The sequence below is a fragment of the Xyrauchen texanus genome, chromosome 16 (assembly GCF_025860055.1).
Source record: "Xyrauchen texanus isolate HMW12.3.18 chromosome 16, RBS_HiC_50CHRs, whole genome shotgun sequence".
NCBI lineage: Eukaryota > Metazoa > Chordata > Actinopteri > Cypriniformes > Catostomidae > Xyrauchen > Xyrauchen texanus.
The window spans coordinates 32,230,101-32,245,559 of record NC_068291.1 but is presented as its reverse complement, the minus strand read 5'-3'; the positions used below and the strand labels follow the sequence as shown (position 1 = coordinate 32,245,559).

Sequence of the window (15,459 nt, the reverse complement as noted above, 5' to 3'; positions counted from 1 at the left end):
TTGTCAGCATTGCCGACACGTTCCTCAATTGACACCGAATTTCCTTAACTTCACTGTCCAAATTGACTCCTGGGCTTTCGGCCTGCTGCTCAGAGGCTTTTGCTTGAGCACTCAAGTGTCTTTTAATGTCTCCAGAGCCCAAGGATTTTGAATTTTTTAGAAAAGTTAAGAATAAGTGTGTATCGATTCTCACTTTGACACAAAATGTATTAAAACTAGCAAAGTGTGCAGAGTTTACTGTTCAGACGTCCGAACATTGCATGGCGCCATGTGACTCAAAACTGCATGACTTTAATAATTCCTTAAATCTGACAGGAATGTTCAAGAGATTGAGGATCGTTTACACCCCTCTTACCATCCTACCCAGACAAAACTGGTTTGAACCAGGTGAGAGTGGCTGTTACCAGAGAGAAAGCGGCACAGGACAGCTTATACTGAAATACCTCTGTATGGATTACCACACAGCTATGGGAAATTTAGTGTGAGAGAAAGGGCGCATGGTCCAAAGCAGGAGAAAAATCAGACTGGAAGTGTAGTGGGGGTCGATACACAGTGGCAAACAGGTGTGCAACATACCTGATACTAATTCGAGAGCTAATTGGATGCTGTGACTGTATAATTGGACAATGAATGCTCTGTCTGATCATGTCAACTGAAGGTCAGAGGTCATTTGACAACAGCTGCAGTTTATATGTAATTAAAACAAGAGAGCTTCAATACCAGGTTATCATTCACTTACCTTATTAATAGTGAGTTACAAACAACAGGGGCCAAGTGTTATATAATTCTGCCCAACAGCCAACTCACATTGACACAAAGCCATGTGCTCTGTGACATATGTAAAGTGATCTTGATAATGACTGAAGCATGCAGGGCATCATATAGTAGAACAGAAAGAAACAGTACAAAATGTGAACTGGCATTCATGACTTCAGAATCCATAGCATTTTCTGAAGAACATGTGTGGTGCTTGCCTGTACAAACACACTGCCTCTTTGTTAGCTTGTTGCTATGCAGTTGCTAGAGTGTTGCAAAGAAGTTGCTTACTTGCCCAAACCAAAAAAGGCCTCCTTCAAGTCTCTGTGATGTTCTGGTCACTAGTTATGGCTTGGGTACCTCCTTTTATGCAAGTCTTTGCTATGTTTTTGCCTGTATATGATCCACCAGGTTAAAAATAAGTCAGTCTGCCAATAACAACCAGCTGCAGCATTTAAGGTATCATTCATGTCCATTGTACAAACTGTGCAGGACAACTTATGCAGCAAAACACTTAGGTCAGTAAATAGAATAAAACCCTAAATATGAGCAATGCAATAATGATGCTTTACTTAGCAAGCACCACAAATATGATTCCTAAAAGTCACAATATCAATGTGTGAGACTCATATTTCAGAAAAATAAATTCACAAATATACATATATTTTTTGTACAAGCATTTATTCATGTTGAGTTAATTGTTCGACAGTACCTTGTTTTGTTGCGTCATGTCGGTTCATGTTTAGGTGTATATGACACTGGCATTAAGCAAAATTCCCATCTGAATAAGCACTAGGAGCTCTCCCTTTACAGAGAGGGCCCAGAGAGAGGTCGGGCTGCTGATCAGAAACCAGTATTGACTTTGTTTTTGTCACGAGTCATGTTTGGATTCTAGTAGGGTGAGACTGGTCCCCGACCAGCAGTTGTGGCATACCTCTATGGCTGTGCAGACACACACACACACACACACACACACACACACACACACACACACACACACTACAATCCCACTATAATACACAATCTGAGAGGCAACAAGTGCTGTATCAGTACACATCAGTCTGTCTTTACCATCTACATACTGACAACAAGAGCCACGCACACATCTGTTTTGCAAACAAAAACGGCCTAAAACAAACAAACAATAAAACAAAGAAAAAAGTTACACTGCCGCCCCCAAAGGCAAATCTGATTCTGTTTGAGATTCAGGACTTCCTCTTAAAAACTATGCGAAGACGCACTCGAATGAGTGGATAAATCTTTCCTATCATATTCTCCCATAATGAGAGCATTTAACTACAACATGAAAATCTAACAGTCAATTGTTTAAAACGGTTGAAATTTAACGGGGGCAGAGGAAAGACCAAGAACTTTCTGCAAACAAAATTTAGACATGTGCAGCTGACCTACTTGACAACCTTTTCAAATTATCTTCTAAACCTTTCCAAACCAGCTTGATCACTTTACAGAAGAACACAGTAAAAATAAAAAAATTTAACAGCATAGGACTGGTTATGGGTCAGTCAGTCTGCCAAGCATCTACACATTCTCCCTTTTCAAATTCCAAGTTCTTTCGTTCAACTGTCCCAGTCCTCAAATTCACAACTTTCGCTCAAATCTCCAACCTTTGACCAGTGGAGGAGTTGTTGTCATTGTAGTAGTAGTAGTGTCGCCTAGCTTGGAGTTGCCTAGCTTAAGGTAGCGCGTGGTGCATGCATTAAGGCTGAGAGGATGGATTCTGTGATGTCACAGAGTGGGAGGAGATGGACTGAACCATCGGCTGTGTGGGCGGTGGTGGAGGAGGGTGTTGTGCCCCAGAGTGTGTGTTGGGGGAGGGAGGCGGTGTCGGACGCTTGAACTTATCTGGGCTGGTACTTCTCCTTGGGGATGGCCTCTGTATGGGGAAGAAAACCAAAAAAGAGAGAGAATTTATAAAGCAATAAACACAATGCAAAAGTTTCAGTTTCCAACAATATTGTGGTCATGATTTTATTTTTTATTTGTGATTAAAAACATTTTATTGATTCATATATTAAACAAAGAACAGCATATATATATATATATATATATATACACACACACTCACCTAAAGGATTATTAGGAACACCATACTAATACTGTGTTTGACCCCCTTTTGCCTTCAGAACTGCCTTAATTCTACGTGGCATTGATTCAACAAGGTGCTGAAAGCATTCTTTAGAAATGTTGGCCCATACTGATAGGATAGCATCTTGCAGTTGATGGAGATTTGTGGGATGCACATCCAGGGCACTAAGCTCCCGTTCCACCACATCCCAAAGATGCTCTATTGGGTTGAGATCTGGTGACTGTGGGGGCCATTTTAGTACAGTGAACTCATTGTCATGTTCAAGAAACCAATTTGAAATTATTCGAGCTTTGTGACATGGTGCATTATCCTGCTGGAAGTAGCCATCAGAGGATGGGTACATGGTGGCCATAAAGGGATGGACATGGTCAGAAACAATGCTCAGGTAGGCCGTGGCATTTAAACGATGCCTAATTGGCACTAAGGGGCCTAAAGTGTGCCAAGAAAACATCCCCAACACATTACACCACCACCACCAGCCTGCACAGTGGTAACAAGGCATGATGGATCCATGTTCTCATTTTGTTTACGCCAAATTCTTACTCTACCACCTGAATGTCTCAACAGAAATCTAGACTCATCAGACCAGGCAACATTTTTCCAGTCTTCAACTGTCCAATTTTGGTGAGCTCTTTTTCTTGTAGCCTCTTTTTCCTATTTGTAGTGGAGATGAGTGGTACCCGGTGGGGTCTTCTGCTGTTGTAGCCCATCCGCCTCAAGGTTGTGCGTGTTGTGGCTTCACAAATGCTTTGCTGCATACCTCGGTTGTAACGAGTGGTTATTTCAGGCAAAGTTGCTCTTCTATCAGCTTGAATCAGTCGGCCCATTCTCCTCTGACCTCTAGCATCAACAAGGCATTTTTGCCCACAGGACTGCCACATACTGGATGTTTTTCCCTTTTCACACCATTCTTTGTAAACCCTAGAAATGGTTGTGCGTGAAAATCCCAGTAACTGAGCAGATTGTGAAATACTCAGACCGGCCCGTCTGGCACCAACAACCATGCCACGCTCAAAATTGCTTAAATCACCTTTCTTTCCCATTCTGACATTCAGTTTGGAGTTCAGGAGATTGTCTTGACCAGGACCACACCCCTAAATGCATTGAAGCAACTGCCATGTGATTGGTTGATTAGATAATTGCATTAATGAGAAATTGAACAGGTGTTCCTAATAATCCTTCAGGTGAGTGTGTAATATATATATATATATATAAAAATATAAATATACACACATTAACCACTACACCTCTCTCTCTCCACTGCCCCTCCCAGAGAGCCCTCCAAAAACGACAGATATTTGCCCAATTTCCCCACAAACAAGTCCAAATCCCCAGTCTTCTAGATGACCCATCCTCAAAAGCCGCCACCCTCCCCATCTCCAAGCACCACTCCTGAAAGAGTCACATCCCCTTAAAACTATTTGTCTGGCAATAATGATGATGGTTAAAGAAAATTTGCTGATAATTTACTCTCAGCCCATCCAAGATGTATCAGAGTTTCTTTCTTCAACAACACAGAATTTAGGGTGCATCAAAAATAATCGCACGACTCCAGTCGACAAATAAAGTTCTTCTGAACCCAAGCGATTTATTATTTTTTAAGAAACAAAACAATACTTTTATACTTTTTAACTACAAATGTTCACTTTTGTACACCTGTGTGACATACACTCATGAGAGGGATGACGTAAGTTCACGCGCCACGTGGAGGAGGCAGGAGAGCGTCATTGTTTACAAGAGATGGGGCGCTGTACAAAATGTATTGTCTTTGCTGTAGATTTGTATTTGCATATGTGTGTAATTGTTCAAAATGGACGTTTGGTGTGTGTATCCTGGATGCTTCAACCTTCAGAAACCCCAAAGAAAATACACGCCGGGAAAAATATATACTTTTCATCGATTACATCAATCAATCAATCAATCAATTTTATTTATATATAGCACACTTAAAACAACCAAAGTTGACCAAGGTGCTTCACAGGTTAAATACAACAACATGACACTACTCACACAATAAAAATACAACAATAAAACATTATAATATACAGTATACGATATATAGTGATATTAAAATTAAAATTACCAGGAAAATAACAGACTTAACTCGAAGGAAATGCCAAAGAAAATAGATGTGTTTTTAACAATGATTTAAAACATTCGAGAGTTGGGCAGATTCTGATATGGACTGGCAGGTTGTTCCACAGATTAGGGGCAGCTACACTAAAGGCTCGATCACCTCTGGTTTTTAGTCTGCTTCTAGGTACATCCAGGAGGAGGAGATTGGCGGATCTCAGCACTCTAGCTGGAGTATGAACATAAAGAAGCTCCGTTAAGTATAATGGAGCCAATCCATTTAGGCATTTAAAAGTTAAAAGTAAAATTTTTAAAATCAAACCTGTAATGAACATGGAGCCAGTGGAGGTAGTGCAACACAGGTGTGATGTACATGATCATGAGCGAATGAAACTCTGGCTTATTGGGCTGAACCTGGAAATCAGTACACCCCTTCATTCTATCAAATATTGAAGGATATGCAGTGAACATTTTACCCCTAAGAATTTCAGACCATCGAAAGAAACAAAGGGGCCATATCTGAATTCATCGGCTGTTTTTCCAGATTAACTCAGGAATGTGTGAAATCTTTGTCATTGTCATGCCTCCATTGGTCTCTGCACCTCCCTCAGCGCTCCACTCCTCATCACCCGATTTCTAATTCACCGCACATGCACTCAATTCACTCGCTCATCACTGCCTGCATAAATAACTCACCTTCACGCCACTTCACTGCCAAGTCTCACACAAAGGACATTGCTTTCACTAACTACAACTTGTGTGGCTTGAATTCCTGGCAGTCATATAGCCTATATATTTCTGCTAAATAAAAAGCACAAGTACCGTAATTTCCGGACTATAAGCCGCAACTTTTTTCCCACGCTTAGATTAAATCAAGCGCGCTCAAACTTCCCATCATTCTGATTACGGTAGTCATTTTGTCACCCTCAAGACACGGAGAAATGCATATGATGCAGCTTTCAAGTTGAAGGCGATTGATCTGGCTGTTGGAAAAGGAAATAGACCTGCTGCACGGGAGACGCTGGAAACAGCAGCGTGATGAATTGACTCAGTGCAAAAAGACAACTAAAGCTGAGGCTTTTCAACTCCGACACCGAAGGAGATGACTTCAGTGGTTTCATGTGCAAAAGAGGAGGAAGATAGTGACCAATGACGTTCTTGCAAGGCTACTGTTTACTGGTCATTTTTAATTTTTTGTTACAAGCCGTGTGTGGCAGCGGGGGCGTGGTCAAGCGCCCGTCCGGGAGAGAAAAGCGGTAAGGGCGCTTACACCTGAGCTAATGTCTAACACCTGTGTCTAATTTCAGTAAGCGTGGGGAGAGCGGCATAAAAAGGCAGCAGAGAGTGAGTGAGTGAGTGAGTGACAGACACACGTTAGTCTAGAAGACCAAGAATTGAGAAACGTTATAAAATTGATTGTAAACATTGCTGTGGCCATTAAAAGCCTTACCTGGAATGTCAAGTGCCCTGCTTCACGTGTCCTCCTTGGGAAAACTGTCACACTGGCACCAGTGTGACAGTTTTCAGCACTTGATGTAAGCACCCTTACCGCTTTTCTCTCCCGGACGGGCACTTGACCACGCCCCCGCTGCCACACCGTGTTTCGTTAAAGCCTATTTATTTTTGTTACAAGCAGTGTTTCGTTAAAGCCTATTTATTTTTGTTACAAGCCATGTTTCGTTAAAGCCTGTGTAAAGTTCATTTGTTTCAATGTACCGGTAGGCACCTGCGGCTTATAGACAGGTGCGGCTTATTTATGTTCAAAATAATAATTTTTTTAAAATTCAGTGGGTGCGGCTTATATTCAGGTGCGCTCAATAGTCCGGAAATTACGGTAGATAAAGCAACAGCATTGCTCCAAAATAAAGGATGGTTATTTACTGCAGTAATGTTTTTTTTAGTATTATTATTTGGAAATAATTTCTTATTTTATATTGTTTTTAAATAGTTTTGAACTGTTTTGGTTTGTGAATGGCATTTGATCTGTGGTCTGTGCAAGTTTCTCTTGTAAACAATGACTTGCTTCCTGCCTCCTCCACGTGAAGTGTGACTTTACCAACAAGCTTACGTCATCCCACTCATGAGCATGTGTAATAGAGATGTACAGAAGCAAACATTTGTTGTTAAAAAGTATATAAGTATTGTTTTGTTTCTAAACATAATCAATCGTTTAGGCTTAGAAGAACTTTATTTGTTGACTGGATTGGTGTGGATTATTTTGAAGCACCCTACATATGCATTTTGGACCGTCAAAAAATGGAGTACATTCAATTGCATTGTTTAAAGGAGGAGGGCTGAAATGAAATCCAAAAAAATTAAATTCTGTTTTGATGAAGTAAGAAACTCCGATACATCTTGGATGGCCTGAGTAAATTATCTGCAAAATTTTAGGTGAACTATTCCTTTAAGACCCAACTCTTTATGTGCCTATTCTCCACATAGATGACCACCCCATCGCCCAAAATACAGACTCTGGGGCAAAATGAAATTTGAGTGCCCAATACATCACACATAAAACTCTGAACATTCAACCAAAACTCTTGGACCTTAACACATGACTAAAAGACATGGGTTGTGTCTCAAACTTCCGATTGACATTGACAACAGGTGGGTGTGTCTTTAAGACCAAGTCTACAAAATCAAGATGGAGTCCAATAGAATCGATGTAAAATCTTGAATTGCATAAGGTGTACTATTGCAGCTCTAAAAATGTAAATCTATCTCCCATAATCTTTTGATATAAGTTAAAGCACCGTCCCCCAGACTCTGAATTAGCAGGGAGTAATACTCTGATGTCTCATGACCTTTTCCAAAAGCAGTACATCAACACTCCCAAAGTATCTGCTGCTTTAGAGGGGTGTATGCTACTCCCACAAATAGTACAGAGCAGGTGGCACAGCAGTAAATACCTAAAGAACTGAAATATGATAATCCTAAAATGCTGAACTATATTTTCAAAAGATCTCAACACTCCACTCTCATATAAGTCTCAGAGCGTATTAACCCTCTGGGGTCTGAGGGTGTTTTGGGCCTTGAGAAGTTGACATGCCTTGACATTTGTGCTTTTTTCAGATGATTAAAAACATATTAATGGCCAAAGTCTGATAACACTGTATTCAGCACAAACTGGGCTACAATAATATGTGAGCAACATGTGTGTACATGTTTGTATTTTTGAGAAAATCAAGTTTATGCATGGTTTTTGAAAAAACAAAAATTTTAAGTCATTGAAATAAGGTCATATAACACATACTAATCATTTGTCCACAAGACTTTTGAGAACTGGATCTTATAGCCTAGACTTTTTGCTTCAAAATTATGTGAAAACCATCCTGATCACTCATTCATACAAAACAATAATAGTACTTTAACTTTTGTAAGACAATTTTAGCGTTGATGGGTAATATGCGAGGAGGCATGAACCATCACAAATATTTATGGGATTCGCACCTGAAGAGACAAAAAAACCCTCCTCTGGGCTCATCAATGAGGAATGTGACGAAGAGAATGAATGTGAGGAGACTTGATGATCAAAATCAAGTTTTAAGTTAAAAGAAGTAATCTGACTATACATTTTCTTTACATAAAGACTTTACTTAATTTTAGACCTACACTACCATTAAAAGATGTCTCTTCTGCTTACCAAGACTGCATTTATTTGATCCAAAATACAGTAAAAACATTGATATTCTGAATTCTTTTTACAATTTAAAAGAACAGTTTTCTATTTGAATATATTGTAAAATGTAATTTGTGATCAAAGCTGAATTTTCAGCATCATTACTGCACTCTTCAATGGTCACATGATCCTTCCGAAATCATTATAAGATGCTGATTTTCTAATATGGGCATATTTAAAGTGCATTTTACTCATTTAACCTGAACACATTTGCAAGCACAAGCTTTGTTGATGATAACGAGGCAGCATAAACACGTTCAAATATAATCTAAACATTCATATTATTTTTATATCATATTACATATCATATTTATATCATATAGCATACAATGTAAATGCCTGCTTTAGCAGAAACAGCATTTAAATGTAACTAAAACTTGCTTATTAGGACATATTTCAAATGTCAATACTCTGAATCCTGTCTGGAAACAGTCCCACTAGTAAAATATGTCCGTTGATATAAAATAGCCTCGGCTGGATCTAGTCTCTCTTCAAAATACAAACATTCATTGGAGTCCCACTCTTCTTCTGAGGAAAATGTTAACTCATCCTTACATCCAGGAGTTTATAAAACACGCAAAAAAGTTGAGCTGTGTTGTGTTTACATTAAACCTCTGAACAACGTCGGGGCGTGCACCACTTGCATTGATTGTCTCAGCACATTAGCGTATGAATGGCTCGCTCTGCTGGTGGGTGGGATCACATTACAGATAATGAAGCTGAGCCAGGAAAATCGTACATTGCTTTGTTTCATACAGAATACATTGCAGGAGAATATTTGTTTTAAATTTGAATTGTTTTATTTAAAAGTAGACATTTTAAGCTTTCTTTAGACATATGTTTCATGTTTGCGCAATAAGTATTCGCGGAGTTTAAGTTGCGTGTTTCTGAAATATGCTTGTGAACACAGAGACTGCTGAAAGCTCACCCTTTTTATTTTCTTTATTTTACAAAAGCACAAGATTTTGTTGTTATTGTGAGTGTACACAAATAAAAGTAGACCCTTTATAGTCTCTAATGAAGTCTTACACTTATCTGTATACCCAAAAATGACGGAGTATTTTAAGTTTCTGCTGTAATGACAAAAATATCCAGCAGGACGTGCCAGCGCGTCCGTCGACCCAGAGGGCTAACCTCCCTCGCAATCCACTCTGACCAGCAGAAAGGGGACTTATTACGTAGTTTTGGGTTCAGCCATATGCTCGAGGCAACATTTAAATAAATGTCTGAATTAAACACTCTGGACACTTTTGTCCATACCGTGTGCAAATTCGAGATAACTGGGTGTGACTTAACTTCTCCGGTTAGTTTGATAGAAAGGCTTTGCAATGGCAAAATAGGGGCAAGGACTTCCTGTTCAATACAAAACCAGGGAGGGGCTCTCTCAGATGGAAGTAACCAATAAGCCAAATGTCTGAGACCGAATGCATAATAAAAAAAACTAAATCTTGGCCCACCATTGTCATTCGGCCTATGTAACTTATTTAAATGTAATCTGGAATGTTTACCATTCCAAATGATGGACTTTGCTATACTATCAAATTGCTTGAAATAAGAGAGGGGGACATATACAGGGAGAGACTGTAGCAGGTAGCTGAATTTTGGAATACAATTCATATTAATAACATTAACCTTCCCAATCATAGACACATGTAATGAAACCAACTTGCCCACATTGCTCAAAAACCTTTTTATTAATGGGTGAAAAAGAACTAACCAAATCACACAAATTTGCTGGGAATAAAATGCCCAAATATTTAATGCCCTGTTTGGGCCACTGGAGGGTGCCTGGCTGAAAAGCTGTTTCTAGGCAGTACGCTATCAGAGCCAAAGCTTCGGATTTAGACCAATTGACTCTGTATGCTGAGAATTTAGAAAAGGAATTAATAATTCTGTGGAGGCAAGGCATAAATCCAGTGGGGTCGGAGACAAATAATAAAATACAATCTGTGTAAAGCAAAAGTTTATGTGCCATACCTCCCGCCATCACCCCTGGAAAATCATCTTCCTTTCTTATTGCAGCTGCTAATGTTTCAGGGCAAGACAGAACAACAATGGAGAAAGAGGGCAACCCTGCCAGGTGCCCCTATCCAGAGTAAAACAATCTTAAATTAATAAATTTGTTTGTACCGCCACTACCTATAAAGTAACTTAATCCACCCAATAAAAGTATTCCCGAACCCGTACATTTCCAATATTTCAAAAAGGTAATCCCATTCTACCAAATCAAACACCTTTTCTGCATCAAGTGAGATGGCAGCGACCAGAGTCTGATTATTTGCCACTGACCACATGATATTAATGAAATGCCTAATGTTATCAGAAGACCTACGGCCCAGAATAAACCTCACCTGATCTATATGTATAAGAGATGTCATAACTTTACTTAATCGGTTTGCCAATTTTTTTAAAATAATATTTTAACGTATAGCTGGATCAGGGAAATTGGACGGTAACATTTACACTTGCTTGGATCTTTGTCTTTTTTAAGAATCAGACTGATCTGGGTTTGTGTCACGGTCGGCAGAAGCTTTCCACTCTTTAATGATTCTGTATAAACATCTAGCAAAATTGGAGCCAGTTCTGTAGCATAAGATCTACAATTATCTTATTTTTGCCATTTAAATATTTGTGTAATCCCATGTGTTCACATTTGCTATTCTAATTTTGACCAGTAGCTCAGCAATACCGTTTTTGAGATATACACTCACTGAGCACTTTATCATCAACAATGTAATAATGTAATTCTAATAAAGTGCTCGACGTGGTCTTCTGCTGTTGTAGTCCATTCACCACAAGTTTCGACGTGTTGTGCATTCTGAGATGCTATTCTGCTCACTACAATTTCACAGTGTGGTTATCGGCGCTACCATAGACTTTCTGTCTGTTCGAACTAGTCTAGCCATTCATTGTTGACCTCTATTAATAACAAAGCTTCAGCCCACAGAACTGCCGCACTCTAGATGTTTTTGGCACATTCTGAGTAAACTTTAGAGACTGATGTGCATGAAAATCCCAGGAGATCAACAGTTACAGAAATACTCAAACCAGCCCATCTGGCCAAAATCACTGCCCAGCCCATCTGATCCGAAATCACTGATATCACATTTTTCCCCATTCTGAAGGTTGATGTGAACATTAACTGAAGTTCCTGACACATATCTGAATGATCTTATGCACTGCACTGATTCAACACAATTGGCTGCTGATTATATAAATCGCATGAATAAGTAGGTGTACTGGTGTTATTAAAGTAATTGGTGAGTATGTATACTGTATCTTTTTACTAACACTTACTTCATGTCCTTAAAGCATGTATGAAAGTGCATTCTGTATGTGTGAGAGAGTCTGTCTCCACTGTCATCTCTGGTTTATCAGCGTGAGCAGCCTTTCCCATCACCACTGGATATCAACAATGTTAAATCATCGCAACTACAGCATTGCTATTGACACAGCAGCACACCAAGACTTTCAAAGAGGCATAAAGAAATCAAAACACAGAGTGAAGAAACAAATCCAACTTCAGAATAGGAAAAATAATGAGTGTTGTGAATTGGCAACTAATCCAAACTGGTCACTGAATATTATTCTTTGAAAGCTTGAGGTGGTAAAATGTTCATATTACAATATGTGTCACCTAACCAGTTCAGCTGCCATCAGTCAGAAGGTACACATAACAGAGACTATGTTATTGGATTTGCTTTAAGATAAAGGTGCAACCCAAGGTAAAGATAGCTTTTAGAAGAATAAGCATGGAGTAGTTTGATGTTGCTGCTGTCAGCATGACACAAAATCGGTAGACTTGGTTTTTCACTAAAGCCTTTACTAGTAAATACAGGTTCATATTTGTGTAAAGAACATGAGTCTAGACGTACCCGCTACTCATTTACAAAAAAAAAAACATTGTTGGCCTCAGCTCAACTGGACAAGATCCAGAAAGTTTTGTGGAACACATACGATGCAACTGAGACAAAGTAACATATTAAAACCAAATTTCTACTGCAATTTATCTCAATGATACTAAAAGGGTTGGATATATACAGACTAGAACCAAAAACTGTCACATTCAGACAGTAATCTGACTTTTCATTGGAAATCCAAAGCTACAGTAAGTCATGAACTAATTTTTATGCTGCCTGAATATGCTTTTTGGACCTTCAAATTTCTGGCCACCATTCACTTGCATCGTTTTGACCTACAGAGTTTAAATAGATTTAAAAAAAAAAATGTGTTTGTGTTCAGCAGAAGAAAGTAAGTCATGAACATCTCTGATGGTATGAAAGTGAGTAAATGATGAGAAGATTTTCAGTTTTGGGTGAACTATACCTTTAAAGTTCTGAAACAATGTATACCGTGTGGACGTACCTGTACAGCATGTGAAGGTCCTGGGTGGATGTGCAGCCCAGGAGTCGTGTAGTGGGGGAGTGGAGCTCGGCTCAGCGTGGCTGGAGGAGTGAAACCAACCGTGTGACTCGCGTACGACAAACCTAGGATGAAAGGGGGTCAAAGGGTCACCTAGTATGTATTAACGTTCAACTGGATTCATCGATTACTCTTTTGAAAGTATGAAAAAAATGATTGGATTCCCGAATACGGTCTGGGTTGCTTCAGACCCAGATTACGACAAACCAGTCTTCCCTAGTGTGTGTGTGATATATATATATATATCTTTTCCTAAACTATAAACCCCCAATGTACTAACCCAAAAGTATGTGTGTGAATGTAGGGAAAAGTTAACATCAAGTGAGCTGATGATTTCAGACCAATTAGGGCATGTAGTCACAGTAAATGTGATTCAATATTAATGGTAATGCAGCACAGCATATGCACCCCCCCAAAAAAAATTACTTTTATGCATGTTAAAATGCTGATGCTATGAACAGTTTTGTCAAAGCACATGAAATCCTTTAATCATAGACTCTCCTTAATTAGTCATTTTGCTCTCACAGAGTTTGCAACATCAAAGCAACTGCATGGACACATACCTGGAGAGATGGGGCGGCTGGAGGAGGGAGAAGGGGTGTAGGGGATCGGGCTGGACACTGTACGAGCTCTCAGCCCCTGAGACATCTCATTAAAATATCTAGAAAGCGAAAGAAATAGAGAGGCATGAGATAGCCAAACAGCAAATTTGACAGTGGTTGCTTTTCATTGTGTTTCATTGAATTCATGATGCAATTCTCTGGTTACTGACTGACAGGTTTATAATTTTAAAGGAATAGTTCACCCAGAAATGAAAACTCTGCCATTATTTACTCACTCCAATGTCAAATGTCACGAGGCAAGAAAAGGTTTGATGTTATTGACATCTTTCTTTGTTATATCAGAAGAATTGGAATATTTTACTTTGGTTTTATGGTATTTTTTTTGTACATTTTCCTTTTGTGTTCTACAGAAGTGATATGGGTTGGGAGCAACATTAGAGTGAATAAATATTGACAGAATCTTTGGGTAAACTATTTAAGATCTACAGCAGCATAGACAAGGGTTTGGTTTAGGGATGGGCAATTGTACTCGAGTACTCGAACATGACAGCGAGGATCGATCATAAAAACAATGATTGTGAGTTTAAAAAAGACAGATTTTTTCATTTTTTCTGATTGGTTATAGCAGAATTTTGGGCGGCACCTTGAGCTCTGATTGGTTAGCGTTGCCAGAGCGTGCGGTCCAAAGTCCAGACCAAAGAACAGAGAGAAACATGCCTTCAAAGTTGCATAGTGATGTCTGGCTTCAATTCGACAAAATAGATGGAAATACAATTCAATGCAAGATGTGCAGCGTCAAACGGTTACACAAATGTACCACAAGTACAATGCATTATCATTAGTATTTGTACATAAAATGTATTGCGATACCAGCGAGGCAACTCAGACGAGCATCGCATCTTTTACCGTCAGACAGAAATGCAACGTAGCCAGATCCACAAATAACAACAGCAGAAAGAACCTGAACACAAACTTATCCAGTACTGTCGCAACATTGGATCCAACACACAAACATCTGAATTTTCTTGAGACAGAGCTTTGAGAGAGAGAGTAAAGGAGCATCTGAAACAGCTTTACAGCACTGTTACAAATTCTGTCACACCCATACAAAGTGACTCTCTGCCTGATCGAGCAGCAATACGGCACTCGACACACTTTTTGGTGAGGATTACGGCACGAGTAATTTTTGTTCGCGTGACAACGAAATCTAAAGTTACTTCAGTGAGCCATCAATCTCTGTATACCAGGATAATTTTCTGTGGTGGAAGGTAAATGAGAATCGGTTTACAAGATAAGCATTTTACTTCGCTGTTCCTGCGACATCTGTTCCAGCGGAGCACGGTTTTTCCACCGCCGGGCTAATTGTACCTGTGCAGGTAGACCGACTCCTCTTTTTGAACAAAAATATGTAGGATGTAGCCTATGTTTAAGTTTCATCAGTCGTGGTAAATATACAGGATGTCTTTTTTTCTGTAGCTTTGAAAATAAAAACTAAGCCGTTCGTTTTTGTTGTTGTTTCAAAAGCACTGTTGAAATAAGCTGCTAAAGTAATATTGAAGACAACGTTTAATTAAAAAATTACAGTTGAATAAAGTATCCTAAAAGCAATCACGATGAAAATCAACACCTTTTTGTCACAGTTTTTATTTTGTGTTGAAAATATCCTTTAAATTATATTCATAATTCATCAGTAATCATCATGTGTTGTTCAATAATTTAAGTCAGTTTTACTCTGACTAAAATGTCATAATTTTAGCCAATATATAGGCGATGTCAGCAATCACTTGATGAAGTAGATGAAAATACTGCAATCAGAAATATACATAACATTATGAGAACACTATAGAATGTTGTGAATT

General features: G+C 39.0%; 1 protein-coding gene across 1 annotated transcript in view; it reads right to left on the bottom strand.

Moving 5' to 3' along the window:
- Positions 1-1,427: 1,427 nt before the first annotated feature.
- LOC127656950 (coiled-coil domain-containing protein 6-like) overlaps positions 1,428-15,459 on the bottom strand; it is a 30,478-nt gene continuing 16,446 nt past the window's right edge. Inside the window, exons 7-9 of the mRNA XM_052145521.1 lie at positions 13,601-13,698; positions 12,981-13,102; positions 1,428-2,650 (exon numbers count right to left, since the gene is read on the bottom strand). Of these exons, the coding sequence (XP_052001481.1) occupies positions 2,474-2,650; positions 12,981-13,102; positions 13,601-13,698 (397 nt within the window). The 3' untranslated portion in view covers positions 1,428-2,473. The remainder of the gene's footprint in view (positions 2,651-12,980; positions 13,103-13,600; positions 13,699-15,459) is intronic.